Source organism: Rattus norvegicus, chromosome 5 (assembly GCF_021556685.1).
Source record: "Rattus norvegicus strain SHRSP/BbbUtx chromosome 5, alternate assembly SHRSP_T2T, whole genome shotgun sequence".
Lineage (NCBI taxonomy): Eukaryota > Metazoa > Chordata > Mammalia > Rodentia > Muridae > Rattus > Rattus norvegicus.
Genome location: NC_141538.1, coordinates 160005601 through 160024448, shown reverse-complemented (window position 1 = coordinate 160024448; position 18848 = coordinate 160005601). Strand labels below are relative to the sequence as shown.

Here is an 18848-nt window from a genome sequence, read left to right as displayed (position 1 = left end):
TGCAGAGACAGCCAGCGTGCGGGGTGGGGGGATGGGGGGGGCTCGGTCATTCTTCGAAAGGGCAACCCCAGACAGAGACCCGAAGGCTTTCTCAGAGGGAACTGGGTCGGGGATAGGGGTGCAGGGGGTATGCGCTAGGATTGGGTAATCTAAAAGTTCATTGGTAGGTGCTAGGGGGTCCTGTGTGATGAACGTTTAACCGTAGGATGAGATGGGCTGCCCAGCACAGATGCCCCATTCTGAGAGAAGTAGTTCTCCATTTTTGTGGTTATCCCCAGGCTGTTCTTTGGGAGGGGGTTTACAGTCTTGGTCTGGATTTTATGGTCTGTTCCTGGAGCTGGTGCCTTAGGGTCTTTCCTTAAATGGAGACAAATGGGGTTTATGTTGTCCTTTCATAGTAGGAGACAGGCAGGACTTTGGATTTCCGTCTAGTCATGGTGGGAGCCCATGAAATGGTCTTGTACAGGAAACAGGATGAAGGAAAAGTGTTGCTTCTCTGTACTTGATACCACTGGATCTTCCCTTGCAGATTGTCTACGCAGAAAGACCTCTCACGGACAACCACAGGTCACTGGCTTCTTACGGTTTAAAAGATGGCGATGTTGTAATTCTGCGACAGAAGGAGAATGCAGACCCTCGCCCTTCAGTGCAGTTCTCAAGTAAGAGCAACACTCACCATGTTCTCTCTAACACAGACGTGAGTAGGTAGAGCAGAGGGTTTATGTGTTAGAATCAGACTAACAGTGTAGACATGGCTGCCTGTTGTGTAACCTGGGACAAGTCATTGGACTTCCAAATCAAAGTCTCTTCGGTAGTAAGGTAGGTTTCGTGATTAACTTAGAGCTGGCACATTGTGAACCCTTAGTCAGGATTAGCTTGTGCTGTCCTCAGTGATGGTTCCATGATGATGTTTGGTTTGTCCCTAGGAAGATCTTGGAGACTTGGGTTAGCCTGTGCTTCCTGACAGACTTACTACAGTATATCTAGTCATCAGCTTCTTGGCCCCATATTTTTTCTGGTCTCCTTACTTGGTTGTGGGGGATGTAATTCACTCCTCTTTACTTCATCAAGAGACAAAGGTCGTTTAAATGATGTCATCAGTTATGCAACTAGCAAGTAAAAACAGCGATTGAAATGGTGCATCCTGTTAGTCCTCTTTTTTAAAGCTTGCTTTATTTGTTTGGTTTTTGGTCTTTCTTTCTTTCTCTCTCTCTCTCTCTCTCTCTCTCTCTCTCTCTCTCTCTTTCTTTCTTTCTTTCTTTCTTTCTTTTTTTGGAGCTGGGGACTGAACCCAGGGCCTTGCGCTTGCTAGGCAAGCGCTCTACCACTGAGCTAAATCCCCAACCCCTGTTTTTGTTTTTTGTTTTACTTATTTATTTACTTACTGTGTTTGAGTTCACTGTCCTCAGACAAACCAGAAGAGGGCATCAGGACCTCTGGAAGTGCAGTCAGTGCTCTTAACTGCTGAGCCACCTCTCCAGCCCCTAATCATATATTTTTATAATTTGCTTTTTTTCATTAATTAGTTTATTTTATATGCTGATTGAGGGTTCCCCTCCTTCCCTTCCCCCTCTCCCCATCCCTCCTTCCCTCCCTTTCTCCTCAGGGAAGAGTCGGCCTCCCATGGATGTCAGCTTCAGCATATGGAGTTGCAGTGGGACTAGGTGCACCTCCTACCGAGGCTGGGCAATGCAGCCCAGTTAGGGGACAGGGAGTCTGAGGCAGACCTGTGCCTGTCGTTAGGGGTACCCACCTGCACATCTCTTATGTGTGTGTAGGGGTGGTTTGTTTGTTTTGTTTTCTGTTTTTTTACTCATTCACTTGGAGTTTTTTTAATGATCTGTTTTTGTGTGGATGGACATTTTTCCTCTTGTTCTATGTGCTGTTGTATGCAGTTGCTGTGGAGGCCTGAAGGGTGTCGATGTTCTAGAAGTAAAGTTTATTAATTTTAATTATGTGTGTGTGTGTCTGTTTGGACGTTTGTAGACAGGAATGCAGGTGCCCACAGAGATCAGAGGTATCAAAGCCCCATAGAATTGCAACTATAGTTGGGGATTTAGCTCAGTGGTAGAGAGCTTGCCTAGCATGTGCAAGGCCCTGGGTTCGGTCCCCAGCTCCGAAAAAAAGAAAAAACAAAAAAACAAAAAAACAAAAAAAAGAATTGCAACTATAGGTGGTTGTGAGCTTATGTGTACTGGGAAGCATCAGGAGTCATTCTTAACCACTGAGCTACTGCTCCAGATCCCCTGTTTTGTTTTGTTTTGTTTTGTTTTGTTTTGTTTTGTTTTGTTTTGAAGACAGGTTTCTATAAGCCAATTTGGCCTTGGAACTTTCTGTATGACCCAAGATGACTTTCATCCTCGTCTCCCTGGTGACTAAATTTACAGTCATGCGCCCACACACCCAGCCGCCATGGTGCTTACAGTCTGGAGCCTGCATTTAGATTTAGGAGGTTTCTGTGTCTCTAAACTATGCAGGACTTGGTGGGAGTGGGCACACACGTGCTCGATGCCAAGATGGCGTGGAGCTTCCTTTAGTTACTCCTAAAGGGGCCCCCAACTCAGTTCCCAAGCCCTGATGTGGAACTACGTGAGGAAATACACGTACCATCCGCTTCCCCTGACATATTTTTGTGAAATTTTTCAAGTAGAATTTAGCTGTCCTGCTTGTAAAGCCTGTGGTAGTGGGCTGACAGGTGTGTTAGCTGATCCACACTGCGGCCTGGAGTGCAGTGCTTCCATTCAGACAGCGCGGCCATCTTCAGGCACTTGCTGTGTTTGTTCTGGATTTTTTTTTTTTTTTTTTTTTTTTGTTCTTTTTTCGGAGCTGGGGACTGAACCCAGGGCCTTGCGCTTCCTAGGTAAGCGCTCTACCACTGAGCTAAATCCCCAGCCCCTGTTCTGGATTTTGATCCATCTCTTGGGCTTCTGCTTTTGAAAGGGTAGCCATTTGAGTTTGCCAGTCATTAAAACCAAATATTCCCTGTGTACCTTGTGAGGTGTTGCTTAAGAGCGTGTTCTAGCTTTGTTTTGTTTGTATGTTGGTTTCTGTTTGGTTTTAGTTTGTGTTTTGTTGTTTCTGTATGACCAGCATAGCAGTGGTTGCTGTGAGGGGAGGGATTTATGTGGAGATCTAGGTTATTGGTAAACCAGCTTTCCAGAGTTACTCTGAAGGGAATGGGCTGTCAAGATGGATGTCAGTAGAGGTGAGTGTCTCCACCTGCAGAGAGCTCCACCCATGTGCTTTTGGCAGTTGGTCAGGCAGCAGCTCCCCAGGGAGCTCAGTTCACTCCCTTTCCACTGTTCAGATGTTCTGTCCTGTGTGGCCATTTTCTTTTTTTCTTTTTTATTTTTTTTTCTATTTTTTATTTTTTATTTATTTATTTATTTATTTATTTATTTATTTATTTATTTTTGTATTTTCTTCTTGCCATTTTCTTTTCTTTTTTTTTTTTTTTCCTTTTTTCTTTTTTTCGGAGCTGGGACCGAACCCAGGGCCTTGCACTTGCTAGGCAAGCGCTCTACCACTGAGCTAAATCCCCAACCCCTGTGTGGCCATTTTCAACACAACATACTGACTGCCAACTGGCATCCGACTTAAGATAGTTACTAATTCAACCTACATATGAGGCTGAAACCTTAGACATGAATTTCAGAATCCCCTGCGTGTCATTGAGACAAAGGACTTCAGGATGAGGTTATCCCCGACTCAGGACAAGGTTGGTTGTTAAATGAGTTTTAGTGCTGAACATAATGTGGATTTTTTTTTTTTTAGGGTCATTGTCTTATTCTGGCTCTAGTTTATTTTGGGCTTGTCTTTTTTGGAGACAGCTTGTCTCATACTCCCAGTCCTTTTGTCTCAATTACAGGAATAAGCCACCATACCTAGTGTCTTTCTTGTATGTAACATTCATTGAGCTCTGTTGTTGAAGCCACATGCCACGATTCACGTGTGTAAAGGCTAAGATTCAGTGGCTGCTGTGTAGCTGTCCTCTGGTCAGTTCATCCATCGCGTGTGCCCCTGATGTCACCCACTGTTTCCTTACACCCAGCAAGTTTGCTCCCCGTCTTTCTTTTCATCTGTTCTGGGCATTTCATGGCAGTGGACTCCTGCATTGTGTGGGCTCCTGTGTGAAGACTGAGGTTCTAGAATAGTCTAGAACCTGGGGTAAAAAGAATTCCTACTCTTCAGTTCTTCAATCCTGTAAAAAAAAATTATGTCCGCTTACTTCCCAGGGCCATGTGTGTCTGGGATGCACAGATAAGCTGTAAATTCAAAGAGATATGAAGACCTTTCTCAGACAGCCTCACACAGTGCTTAGTCATGCAGAATTTGACATCAAGTGTTTATGCTATTCACTGATAGATACAGTATTCTTTATCCCAAGTGTCAGGACTTTTCAAGAGCCTGTCAGGGGCTAATGACCCCAGATCTAGAGTCTAGAATATGTTTGTATATCACATGTGTGCCTGGTACCAGTGGAGTTCAGATGAGCATGTCAGAACCACTGGAACTAGAATTAGGTAAGCCACCATGTTGATGCTGGTAATAGCACCCAGGTCCAAGAGCAAGTGCTCTTAACAACTGAGGCATCCCTCAAGCCATGGGATGGCTCTTAAGGACCAGGGCTGTACGGTGGCTCAGGGTAAAGGTGCTTCTGTGCATCCTCTCGCCTACTGCTCCAGCACCTTCCTGCATCCATTCCACTGTGCTCCCTGCCTTGATGACAATGGACTAACCTCTGGCACTGCAGGCAAGCCTCAGTTAAATGAGCCGACTTGTAAGAGTCGACTTGGTCTTTTCACAGCAATAGATCAGTGACTAAGACAGTATGCTCCGGGACACATGCCCACATTTATGTCAGACACATTCACACAGACACAGTAAATACATTTCTCAAAGATTTTCTGTCTGTCCATCCATCCATCCACCCATCCATCCATCCATTTATTCATTCATTTGTTTTTGAGACACAGTTTCTTTATGTAGCCCTAGCTGTCCTAGAATTCATTATGTGGCGTGGACTGGCCTCAAACTTACAGAGAGCTATCCTGCCTCTGTCTGCTTCCTAAGAGATAGGATTAAAAGCCTGCACCACCATGTGTAGCTCAATAGAACTTTTTTTCTTTTTGAGGAATCATATCTAGAATTAGGCAATTGCAGTTACTGAGACAATTTTTTGTTTGTTTGGGATATGTACACCCAAAGTGGCCAAAAATTTACTTCTAATCCTCTTGTCTCTGGCTCCTGAGAACCAGGATTACAGATGTCCACTGTCACACATAGTTTATGTAGCACTCCATGTTGCAGGATATTTGATCACACTGTGAACCCCGAAATTGTGTCATTTACTGAATAAAACATTTCTAGTTGTTGTGTGACTCAGCCGTTAGCACATACTTCTTTAAAAATTTATTTATTTATTTATTTATTTATTTATTTATTTATTTATTTATTTATTATGAGTACACTGTCGCAGTCTTTGAACACACTAGAAGAGGGCATTGGATCCCATTACAGATGGTTGTGAGCCACCATGATGTGGTTGCTGGGAATTGAACTCAGGACCTCTGGAAGAGCAGTCGGTGCTCTTAACCAGTGAGCCATCTCTCCAGCTCCCTAGTTTTAATTTTTTTAAGATTCAAAAAAATGTATGTGAATGCTTTGCCTGTTTTATGTGTTTTGTATGTGTATCTTGTGTGTGCCTGATGCTCATGGAGGTCAGACGAGGTTATGGGATGCTCTTAGAACTGGAGTTACAGGTCATTTTGAGCCATTGTGTGGATGCTGGGAACTGAATCCTGGTCCTCTGCGACAGCAGCCAGTGTCTCGCCAATGTACCCCTCCCCTCTCATAATCTACCCTGTTAGTTCCTCTTGGTGCACCTCTTGGAGGAAGAGCAAGGGATGCGGCACAAGTGTCTGTAGTTATCACTTGCTGCTGTTCTGTGATGGATGAGTGAGGGCTTTGTTATTTCTGGGCTTGTCTTTATGGCATGCATCACTTGGGTAAATGTGATTGATTGATTGATTGATTGATTGATTGATTGATCTCAACAGACTTACCCCGGATTGACTTCAGTAGCATAGCTGTGCCTGGTACGTCAAACCCCCAACAGCGCCAGCTGCCCAGGACACAGGCTCAGCTCTTGTCTCCTGGGGAGAGAACATCGACTCCTCAGGGTTTAGACAGCCCAGCCCTGCTCCGAGACATGCTGCTGGCCAACCCACATGAGTTGTCCTTGCTGAAGGAGCGCAACCCACCCTTGGCAGAAGCTCTGCTCAGCGGTGATCTTGGTAAGCTCACCCGTGTGCCGGCGTGCTGCCATTGAGGGCATGTGCCCAGCTTCTTCAACTTTCTTCATTTTCTGTTTCCGAACATGTGGCCACAGCTTACATAGCGAGGTCAGAGGAAAACCTCAGGAGATGGTCCTTTTCTTCCACCTTGTTTTTCAGAGCAGCGTCGCTGCTGTCTGTCAGTGTCCTGCGTATACCAGGCTAGCTGCTGTCTGAGCTTCTGGGAATCCTCTCACTATAGGAGCACTGGCATACAGTGCAACTGCATCATGGTTTTGGGGGTCTGAACTGGTGGATTTTTTTATAGTAGGCTGAACAGCACAGAGCACAGCCATAGCAGAGGACAACTCTCCAGAGCTGGCTCTCTCCTGTCCCCTTCTGGGAACAAGAGATTGAATTCAGATAATCAAATTGGTTCACAAGTCCCTCTACCTCCTGAGTGTTGGCATTCAAAGACATGTGCCACCAAGTCTGGTTGTTTTGAGTCTTTTTAAAGTGGGGGTTGCATGTATAGACCATGTGGCAACCTCAAGTATCACCCTGAAGAATGTCATCTACCTCCTATTAGGTCACCACCTCTGTCTGTCTCCTCAGCACTGTAATCCAAGTGTATGCTGTCATTTCCAGCAGGTCCTCATGCTTGCAAGTTAAGCACGTTGTCCATTGAAGCCATCTCAGCCAAAAAGTTCACTGTGCTCCTTGCAGTCAGTATCTTGTAATAGGCTAGCGCTGTCCTCACAATCACTGCTCTGTCTCCTCATTTTCAGATCGTGTGTCTGGAATCGTGGAGCAAAATCATGACACTCTGTTGTGTCAGGGTTTCTTTCAGTTCACCTTTTAGGCACGTGATGTTGGGAAGGTCTAGTCCACAGGACACTACCTTGCTTTCCCTCTTTGCTTTTTTTTTTTTTTTTCTTTTTTTTGGAGCTGGGGACTGAACCCAGGGCCTTCTGCTTGCTAGGCAAGCGCTCTACCACTGAGCTAAATCTCCAACCCCTTTTTGCTTTTTTTTAAGACAGTCAATATTAAAGCCCCTGACAGCCTCAAACCTACAGAGATCTTCCTGCCTCCACCTCCTACGTTTTAAAGGTGTGCACAACCACAGCCAGCTCCTACTTGGGACCCATCTTTGCACTTACATCCTGTAGCAATAGCAGCAGGCGTGCTCTCTGTTACGTTCCTGCATCTTTCCCATCAGTACCATGAAGGTGGGCTAGACTATGATCTATACTTAATTTATCTGGCTTAAGGCACACGGTAGAACAAGGGAGTGAGCCCAGGTGAGAAAGGACTGACACAGTTCTCTGCTTTGTTCCTGGTGGGATAATGAATGTTGTAGGGGAGAAGAGAGGAGGAGGCATCTCTCTGCTGTCTATGCATGGACTTGCCACACCTGGCCATATAGGGACGCCGTTGACTGAGTAGAGACAATGTCATAGAAACGTCTATAATAATAAAGGGGGCGGGCAATAAGAGTTGCTGAGGAGGCGATCTGGGGAGGGTGAGCAAGCAGGTTTGAAGCCAGGTCTGACAGTCCGGGTTCAGCCCTTGGAACCCCATAGGGGAGAAGGAAGGCGCCAACTGCCACAGATCGCCTCTTGTCACCACCACTTGCCAGCTGTGGCCACACAAGCATCATATGACTACATACACACAAGTGTATGAGAAGAATAACACGAAGCTTACAGCTGTGGCACACAGCAGTTAATCCTAGCACTAAGGAAGCTGGGGCAGACGCTTGAGATCAGAATGTTAAGGAATGGAGACACAGTCTTGTCTTCTAACTTTTAAGCTAAGAGAGTACAAAGCTGTGCCTGTAAAGGTTTTGTTCATGTATACATCTAAAATAAAAGGTTTTTGTTGGTTTTTTTTGTTTTTTTTTTTTTTTGGTTCTCTTTTTCGGAGCTGGGGACCGAACCCAGGGCCTTGTGCTTCCTAGGCAAGCGCTCTACCACTGAGCTAAATCCCCAAGCCCCATTTTTGTTGTTTTTTGAGACACAGAGTTTCTCTGTGTCGCCCTGGCTGTCCTGGAACCTGCTTTGTAAACCAGGTTGGCCTTGAACTCAGATCTGTCTGTCTCTGCATCCCAAGTGCTGGGATTAAGGTCAGGTGCCACCAGTGCTCAGCTGAAATAAAAGCCTTTTTAAAATTATGGAGTAAAAGAAGAAAGTGTAGAGCTAAAAATGTCCCTCCCCAATATTTTTGTAGAAAAATTCTCTAGGGTCCTGGTGGAGCAGCAGCAGGACCGAGCCCGGAGAGAACAAGAACGCATTCGTCTGTTTTCTGCTGACCCCTTTGATCTTGAAGCTCAGGCAAAGATAGAAGAAGACATAAGGTAAGATCGCCAACCTAATGAGGAAGCTCACATCCGGGTCATCGGGCTTTAGCTGGATGTCTGCTTGAAGTAGCTCCCCTGTCACCAAGTTGAGATAATAACCTCAATCTTTTCAGGTAACTCTCTGCTTCATTGTCCTCTCATTGTGATTCAGTATTTCAGAAATACTTAATGGCTTCCTACTCTCAGGTTTTGTGAACTCTTCTGATCAGCAGACAAAACAGCCTGTCCTAGGCTGGATGGAGAAGAAGCTCCATCTGCTGAAGTCAGTAGACTGGCTGTGACAGCTGGTTTCAATCCTGATTAAACCGGAGCTCGAAGGTGGTTGGATTAGGGAGCTCTGCACAGGTGGTGTCTGGTAGTCCAGAGTCTGTCTGTCTTTCTGCTCTCCTTTGCTGGCTGAGCTGGTTCATAAGCTCTTTGTTTGGCCCATTTCCAACTCTGAGCCTCTGTGCAGTGAGAAGCACTCTGTATTAGAGGCATGCAGTGCACTTTCAAAACTGCAGATGCCTGAGTCTTCTCTCTAGTCTGTGAGTCAGGATCTTCCAGAGTGGAGCCCAGGCAAGCGCAGTGCTGCTGACGGCAGGGCTGGCTGCATCTCTAGTCATAAGCAAGATGCTGTCTGAGTAAAATGGCGTCTGTCCCCAACCCCGTTCAGGTGTAGTTGCTGAATGTAAGACCCTGTAGCTAACAGGAGCAATTCCTCTATTTATGCCGAATAGGGTGGGGCTTTATCTGTAGTTACCTAATTCCCTTGCTTCATTATACTCAGTGGCTCTCCCCACCCTTTTTGCTTCACTTGGGAAACTTGTCATTCATGCTTACTAGACTAGTCCTTTATTACCAGGCTGCACCTCTGACCGACCGTCTGACTGTACTCAAAATTGAAGAAACACAGACTGTATTCTAGAATTAATTGAAAGCCCTAAGCTGTTGGCTCATGTCTGATGGTTAAATGCTGTTACTTGCATCAGATATTGGTGTCCCCCACCCCCACCCCCTCTTTCTTACATAGTTAGGCAGGTGTTCTGTCGCTGAGTCACAGCCTCAGCTCTGCGGTTACATTTTATTTTGAGACAGAATCTCACTAAGATGTTGAGCTAACCTCAATTTCTTACTTTGGCCTCCACACTAGCTGGGTCTGCAAACCCTACCTAATTAGACACTTTTGACTGTCTGTAGACATAGCTAGCTGAGACTGTCCAGAGAAATACATAATTTATGTCAGAGTGCAGCTGTAAGGGAGCCTGCCATTGGTTTGAACACAGTTGCATTCATCCTGGGAAGGGGGGTGGGGAGGCAGCATAGACAAGCTCTGGAAGTGGAGTGTAGCATGTCCAAGCAGGCTGCTCCCTACAGGGGTGCTGTAAAGGCAACTGGGAAATGTGAGGAAAGCAGATGGCCAGATTACTTGATACCCACGCTTGCCAGACACTGCTCTATCTGGGGCTGCCTTGAAGCTTTCTTTGGTTGATCGGTTGGTTCATTGGATTTATTCTTTTGAAACAGGGTCTCACTATGTAGCTCTGGTTAGCTTTGAACTTAGAGATCCACCTACCTCTGTGTGTGCCACCATGAGTGGTAAATGTTTATTTTAATTTTATTGGAGTGTTTGTGTCTGTGCCACATCAGTGTTGGTAGCCTGCTGGATTACCTGGAGCTGTGATCTGCCTGGCGTGGATGCTGGGAACCAAACTCAGGTCCTCTGGAAAACAGTAACCACCAAGATCAGCCCACCAAGACCAGCAAGTCATCTTTCCAACCCAAGAAATGTAGTTAAATCTATCTAGAGTTAAAACATTTTCATTACATTTATTTGCTGTGAGTGCAGTGACATATGTGTGACTGTCAGAGACAACTTGCTGGAGTTAAATCTCTGCTTTTTCCTTGTGGAACCTGGGGACAGAGCTCAGGTTTTAGACTTATAGGCATGTGCCTTTCTGTACTGAGCTATATCATAGGCCCATTACCCTTAAACAAGTGGTTCTCATGTGAGTCAAGACCCCTTTCAGGGAAGGGGCATTGGATGAGACCCTTTCACAGGAATCGCATATTTACATTATGATTCACAACGGTAGCAAAATTGCACTTATGAAATATCAACAGTTTTATGGTTGAGGGGGTCACCACATGTGAGGAACTTCATTGGGAAGGTTGAAACCATTCTCTTAAACTCTGTCCAGCTGCCTCTGCCTCTCAGGGGTTGAGATTACGAGGGGCACCATCCAGTGGTGCATTGTTTAAAAGAAATATTAGCTGTGAGTTCTGGCACAGTCCTTTAATTCCAGAACACAGAAGGTAGAGGCAGGCAGGTCTCATGAGTTTGAGGCTAGCATGATATTCAGAGCAAATTCTGGGATAGCCAGAGCTACACCGAGAAACCCTGTCTCAAAAAACTCCAAACCAAAACAGCAACAAAACAAAAAGAATCCAGAAATAAAAGAGCATCCTTGGGCTGGAGAAATGGCTCAGTGGTTAAGAGCACCCGACTGCTCTTCCAGAGGTCATGAGTTCAATTCCCAGCAACCACATGGTGGCTCACAACCATCTGTAAAGAGATCTGATGCCCTCTTCTGGTGTATCTGAAGACAGCTACAGTGTACTTATATATAATAAATAAATACATCTTTTTTTTTTTTTTTTGGTTCTTTTTTTTTCGGAGTTGGGGACCGAACCCAGGGCCTTGCGCTTCCTAGGCAAGCGCTCTACCACTGAGCTAAATCCCCAACCCCAAATAAATCTTTTTAAAAAAAAAAAAAAAGAGCATCCTTGCAGGGCATGGTGTCATTTATTATATAATCCCAACACTGGAGAGGCTGAGATGAGAGGGCTACAAGTTCAAGTCCAGCCTGGGGTGTATAGTAAGAACCTGTCTCAAGTAGTAGTCATCAAATTTCAATGTTTGGTAACATACAAAGAGCTGTGGCCTTGCTTTCTAAGGGTTTTTCCATTTCTGAGCTTTTAAATGAGCATGCTTGTTTTACTTGAGGATGATTTTTATGCTGCCTTAGGTCCGTCCTCTCCAGACCTGTGTCTCATTGTCTACTGCTGAGTCACCTGTTCACCTACCGGGAGCATAGAACCAGTTTCCATTCTATGACTGCTGTTCTAGTTAGGGCAGAGCCCATTTACAAATGTGTTCATGGTGTTCTTTCCTGGAAACAGAGCTTTCAATGTCCTGCTCTGGCTTGTCACAGGCAGCAGAACATCGAGGAGAACATGACCATAGCTATGGAGGAGGCCCCGGAGAGCTTTGGGCAGGTCGCCATGCTCTACATCAACTGCAGAGTGAACGGGCATCCTGTGAAAGCCTTCGTTGACTCAGGTGACAACGGCGGGGGAGGAGAGGCCAGTGGGGCCGGTGGCTTAGACATGGCAGTCCTGTGCTGTGTTTGTCTGGGGCTGCAAGTTCTTCTCATTTTTCACTCTGTGTTGGTGACAGAGTGCTTTCCTCGGTCATTTCTTATGCCCAGGTTTGTATTTAGTATTTCTGTGTTCTACTGTAACTGGTGGTCAGGGGGTTTCCAGGTTCTTGGCCACTTAACCAAAGAACTGAGAATAGAGACTTAAACGGAAGGAAGCACTGTTGTGGTTGTGATTGGGTTGGGTGGGAGAGTGGTGGACGGGTGGATAGGAGGTAGCTCAGTGGTTTAGAGTGAGTACTGCTCTTAGAGAGGCTATGGGTTCAGTTCCCAGCACCCACATCACACAGCTGACCCTCTTAATGCCACCTCCAGGGGATATGACACCCTCTTCTGGCTTCTGTGTGCACCTACACTCACTTACATTGCATCCCCTTCCCCTACATAAAATGTAATTAAAAAATAAGATCTTTAAAATAATAAAGTAAAAAAGTTGACAGGAGCCAAATGAGGAAGAGTCTGAATTCAGTTATTGTTGGAGGCCGCTTTGTGTGAGGCTCAAGAGAAGGAAGGGTGGTTTACTAAGGGGATGGTCTGAGTGCATCTCTATTTTGTTGATAAATTATGTTATGCTCTTAACTTTATCATGATATGATAAATTATGTGTGTTAATGACGCACCACTGTCTGACTTTTTTTTTTTTTTTTTTTTTCCGGAGCTGGGGACCGAACCCAGGGCCTTGAGCTTGCTAGGCAAGTGCTCTACCACTGAGCTAAATCCCAACCCAACTGTCTGACTTTAATGTCAGGGGATTCGATGCTCTCTTCTGGTCTTGGTGGGCAGCAGGCTCACATGTGCTGCACAGACACACATGTAAGCAAAACACCGACATTGAAAGAGCTGGCAAGGAGGTGGGGTTTGCTGCTCGAGCTTCAGGGACCCCATGGCTAACTGGACCCTATTTTCAAACTTTATTTATTTCTTATGTCTTGCCTACAAGTCTGTCTATGCCCACAGAGGCCAGACAGGGCATCAGACTCCTGGAGCTGGAGTCACAGTGGTGGTGAGCCACAGTGTGAGCGCTGGGAGTCACACCTCGAACTCCACAGTAACAAGTGCCCAGGACTTCTGAGCATTCTCTCTAGCCCCCATGTCTGCGTCAGTGTCTGTCTGTCTGTATGTTTGTTTGTTTTTTAGGATTTACTTCGTGTAACTAAGTGCTCTATTTGATTGTGCGCCTGCACAGCAGAAGAGGGCATCGGATCCCATTACAGATGGCTGTGAGCCACCATGGGGTTGCTGGGATTTGAACTCAGGACCTCTGGAAGAGCAGCCTGTGCTCTTAACCACTGAGCCATCTCTCCAGCTCCCAACTCTGCTTTTTAAATCCTTCATTGTGAGTGCTTTAGGGAATGTGACTGAGAGTCATCATTCTCACCATTCTGGCCATCTCTTTGAGGCCAAAGCAGCCTGAGTTGCTGGAGTGGCTGGGTGATGAGAGGCTGATATTACAGTCTCAAGACAAACTGAACGTGTGTGAACTCTAGGGAGTGTCACACTTGGTACATATGGTTTGTGTCTTGAGACCATGACATTTTCAGAAATAAATGTGCTCTTTAGTCTGTTTAAATAATGTCTACCAAGGGGCTAGAGATGAGTGACTCAGTGGTTAAGAGCACTTACTTGCCGCTGGTCTAGAGAACCAGAGTTAGGTTCCCAAGACCCATGGTAAGCAGCTCTCGCCTTCTGTAACTTTAGCTGCAATGTCCTCTTCTGGCTTCTTCAGACGCCTGAATGTACATACACACATACATACACACATACATACATACATACGTACGTACATGTAAAATAAGTCTTTTTTTTTTTTTTTAAAGGTTTATTTATTTATCTACTTTATGTATGTGAGTACAATTCTTCAGACACCAGAAGAGGGCATCAGATCCCATTACAGATGGCTGTGAGCCACCATGTGGTTGCTGGGAATTGAACTCAGGACCTCTGGAAGAGCAGCCAGTGCTCTTAACCACTAAGCCACCTCTCCAGCCCAAAATAAGTCTTTTTAACGTTGTTATCTAGTGTTGGGTAGCCTTGGGCTGAGTGCTTAATGGTAAATCTTCCTGTTGGGAGCTTCAGGTTGTAAATGTGAGAGACAGATAGACTGTTCGTACTGGACACCAAGCACTGTGCTCAGTGCATCTTACTGCATTGTGTTTAACCTTAGACCATCACATGTGCCATGGTGTGTTCCCGTTTTATGACTGAGGACACGAAGGCCTAGAGAAATCAAGTCTTTGTTGCAGGCATTCTGTTGGTGAATAAAGGACGTTGGATTCAGCCTCAGCTATGCTTGATGCTAAAGAATCCTTAGTCACCGAAGAAAGGTGCTGCACTTTGTGTGGCTGTGGTGGGTGTAGAGATCACTTTCTAAGGGCTGAGTTACATTTCCAGAAGTGACCGTTAGACTGCTCCACAGGCAGAATATGCAGGACGTTGAGCTAAGTCAGCTTTTCCCAGGTTAATTTGTAGAGACTAGGAGAACAAAATTGCCTTCCAGATTGCCTAGACTCTGGGACTTTTGAATCTTAGTTTCCTCATAGGAGTTTTGCCTGCGTGCGTGCATGTTGGTCAGGGTGGAACCCAGGGCTAAGCAGACACCACCGTTGTGTGATATGTTAGTCACTCCTTTTTCATGCCTAAGATCTACCAGTGCCCATAAGGTGCTGGTGCTTATTGCCCACAATGTACAGTGAATTCAGACAACAGGATTGGTTAGCAAGTCTCAAGCTGGGCCTAAGCCCAGACGAAACTCCCAGACGATGAGAGCAAGGAAGGGTCCTTCCTGGAGGCCAGAAGGAATAGGTACATCATCCCCACCTGGAAATGCTATCTAGATGGATGGAACTGTAAGAGTGGAATGGGAGTGGGCGGATGCCTTGGTAGAGAGGGCCAGAGTTTGATCCAGTACTCTGTAAATTAAGCACGATGGCACAAACCTTAATCCCAGTACTGGAAAGTAGAGGCAGGAGAATCATAAATTTAAGGTCATCCACACGCTTCAGTGAGTTTGAAACTAGCCTGGGCTCTGAGACCCTGTCTGAAGAGATGAGGAGTATAGGGTTGAAGATGAGCAGGATGCAGTGGGCCTCGTACTGGGGCACTGGGGCCTGACACGGTCTTATACAGAGAGGGAGCCTTCGAAGGTTATAGGGAGGGCAGGTAAAGAAATGATTTGGAGGTCATGGTGTGGGGTTACTGCAGGCAGACAGAGGTAGAGCTGGAACATTTCAGTAACTTCGAGTGGCAAACTTGCTTTAAATTACACGTACATGGTACAGATTCAGAGCCAGAGAGGAATCCACATAGGAGGGGAAAGGGGTGCAAGCCCCCAACAGCTGTGGTGAGAAGGAAGGTCAGACATTATAGAGACAGCTTAAGGAAAGAGTGAAGACAGCAGAAGTCAACACTGAACTGTGGTGAGAAGTGAGGTGGGAGGAGACAGCTTCCAAGGGAGGGGCTGGGCAGACAGAGATTTCAGTGTGGCCAGGTACAGCTGAGTACACACACCCCGACAGGACGTGCTCTCAAGGCTAGGGGCGGCCTAGCTGGTATCGTGCTTGTCTAGCATGCACAAAGCCCCCAGTCTGATACCCAGTACCGCATAAATAGGGGCTTAATGGAGCCTGTTTGTAATCTCAGCACCCGAGGAGGTAGAAACGAGAATCTGGAGCTATAGAGTGAGTTTTATTTAGGCTTGAGCTGCAGTAAGACCTTGTGCCAAAAAGAAACTGTTCTACCTGCCCTCAGCTTTCAAAAGAAGAGGACTCATTTCTACGTTCATTTCTCATTTGGGGGAATAGGAAAGGACATTGGGTTTTGTTTTTATTCCTTTTTACGTGGGGGTGGTGTTTGTTTGACACAGGTCTCATGTAGCTGTAGGTGGCCTAGAGCTGGGTCGCTAGCTGTATAGAATACACTGGCCTCAAACTCAGAAATCTTCCTGCCTCTGTCTCCTGAGAGCTGGGATTAAAGGTATGTGCCATCATGACCAGCTTTTTCTAAAGTGGTTCTGGTCCTTGTCCATGTTGGGTTAGGTAAGTGGTCTGCCCCTGAGCTGTAGTATCCCAGCACAAGGTTGTTAAGTCTCCTTCAGTTACTCGATAAACAATATACTCATTTCTCTCAGTCAGATTTCTGTACTTTGTTAGATTCTGGTATGGAAACTAAAAGGGGTTTTAAGTGTCTGGGGTGTAGACGCACGTCTGTAATCTGGAGCATGAGGATGGGTACAGGAGGGACAGCAGGAGCTTTGCAAAGTACACAAAGGAAAGGCGAGGCGGGATGGTGTTACGTGGCTTATGTTGACGCTCTGGTGTTTTTCTCTCCCTCCAGGTGCCCAGATGACTATTATGAGCCAGGCCTGTGCAGAAAGGTGTAACATTATGAGACTGGTGGACCGTCGGTGGGCTGGCATTGCCAAAGGAGTGGGCACGCAGAAGATTATTGGAAGGGTGCATCTAGGTGAGTGAAGGCGGGCAGGTCGCTGCTATTTTAAGTAGGGTTTGTGTGGGTTAGTAAGTTTCAAAGTCCTTTCCCAGTACCTCTGGTTGACGTGGCATGGCATGGCATGGCATGTATGTGAGAGCAGGTGGGTGTGTGTCTTTGCACACACCTGCTCCTGTGCAGGTCAGAGCACAGTGCTGGAGGTGGTGCTCGCCCTTTCACAAGGCCCTGGACTGGATTTCAGCTGGAGTTTTGTGGCAGCAGCTTACGTGCTGAGGCACTTGCTGCCTCTGGAGTGTGGCTTCTTTCCCTCTAGCTTGGCTTGGTCAAAGGTCATTTTCCTCACAGTGTTAGGCACTGCATTTTGATCTCCCTGTGGTCATCTAGCTGTGGGGATGCTTAGCGTTCTTGGGCTATGTGTCCCCCTCTCCTCTCAGCTCTCTTAGCACAGCACACTCCACAATAGGCTGTAGTCAGCCCTTGATGTGCTCCAACATGATTCTGTCAAAATGTTCTCCTGTGCTAGGTTTATCTCCCACATTTGTGTGTGTGTGTGTGTGTGTGTGTGTGTGTGTGTGTGTGTGTGTGTGTGTGAAGTAGAGGGAGGCAAGATATTCTGGTGTCCTCAGAAATAAAAGACTTTTCTAGAAGCACTGATGACAGATATGTTTCATAGTGATTCTAGAGCCCTTCAAGTAGACTGTAAGACATAGCAAGAGTGGTTCCCAGCACGCAGACCATATGTGTTGCAGGGACTTAACTTAAAATGCTAGGCCTACTTAAGATGTGAGGGAGGGTGTGTGTGTGGAGGGGGGAGTCCTTGCTATTTCTGTGAAGATTTGTTAAATTTTATGTGTACTGTTTTGGTTTTTTCTTTTTGTTTTAATTACTTGTATCTGATACCTTTGGAGTTCAGAAGAGGACATCAAATCCTGTGGAGTTAGAATTTTGGGTGGTTGCGATTTGTTGTGTATGTGCTAGGATGTAATCTGGGTCCTCTGAAAGAGCAACAAATGTTTAAAAGCTGGACACCCACCAGGTCTCAGTTAATTGCCTTTTCTAGCTGTCATCACCAAGCAGGTATTTACATTCTCTAGAAATGAAAATGGAGATCTTAGAGCAAGAGAGAAGTCTGAGGTATCCTGGGATAGCTGCATATCTGTGTACAGAGAGGGATTGGAAGTCAGACCAGCCTCCCAGCACACACATGAGTTGTCCGGATTACAGCCCAAGTGTGGGTGGAGGGTGGGTGGCGTGGCAAAGCACTTGCTGTGCACATTTGAGAATACACAGGAGATCTCAGGCTGGTGAGCCCTTCTCACAGACTACAGGAGAGAGCAGTAGAGGGAAGACACTTAGTGTCACCCTCCAGCTCCACACCTGCCCACACCTGCGCAGGTGCACACAGCACCTGCCCTGCTCTGAGGCAGACATACTCAGCTGGACACAGCGTCACACGCACCTGTAAGCTGAGCAGGGCAGGGGAGGCTAGACATTGAAGAGTTACGGATGGACTGCATGAGAAATACTCAAAAGCATTTGAACTAGAATAGAAGATGACAAGGAAAACTGAAAAAGGTGAAAATGGAAAGATTGAAATTTGCTTCTGTTTTCTCTTTCTTTTCTCTTTCTTTCTGTCTCTTCTTTCTTTGCTTTTTCTTTTTTTTTTTTGAGACAGGATTTTTTTTTTTTTAAGATTTATTTATTATATTTATATAAGTACACTGTAGCTGTCTTCAGACACACCAAAAGAGGGCATGGATCTCATTACAGATGGTTGTGAGCCACTATGTGGTTGCTGGGAATTGAACTTAGGACCTCCGGAAGAATAGTCAGTGCTCCTAACCACTGAGCCATCTCTCCAACCAGGATTGTTTTTGTTTTTTTAATTTTTTTTTTAGTAGCCCTGAACCTTGTTATATAAATCAGGCTGACCTTGAACTCAACTACATGATACCTAACAAAACTAAGTTTGCCTTGAGAGCTGGACCTGGTGCCTCACACCTTGGTTTCAGTGCTTAGGAGACAGAGGCAGGGGAATCTCAGAGTTAGAGGCCAGCCTGCAGAGCAGGGGCCAGGCCAGCCAGGACTACACAGAAAAAACCCTGTCTTTGGGAAAAACGTTTGCCCTGAAAGCATGTGGTTGTGTATATCTAAGTTCCAGTACTCAAAAAGACAAATGATACTTTACAAGAACAACGTAATGTTGGCTAGGAGTCTGTACCATTCTGAATACTAGCAGTCTGCATATACTAATGGTTGAACCAGAGACTGAGATAGTTGGGAGACAGGCAGGTGAAACGAATATAGGAAGCATAACACTGTGCCTTTCCTTTTTAAAGATTTATTTGT

General features: G+C 45.8%; 1 protein-coding gene across 5 annotated transcripts in view; it reads left to right on the top strand.

The window, feature by feature from the left end:
* Ddi2 (DDI proteasomal shuttling factor 2) overlaps positions 1 to 18848 on the top strand; it is a 45501-nt gene that overhangs the window by 8667 nt on the left and 17986 nt on the right. For all 5 annotated transcript variants that reach the window (NM_001395586.1, XM_087549460.1, XM_087549462.1 and 2 more), the window contains 5 exon segments: positions 530 to 659; positions 6060 to 6296; positions 8505 to 8631; positions 11829 to 11956; positions 16386 to 16514. In NM_001395586.1, coding sequence (NP_001382515.1) covers positions 530 to 659; positions 6060 to 6296; positions 8505 to 8631; positions 11829 to 11956; positions 16386 to 16514 — 751 coding nt within the window.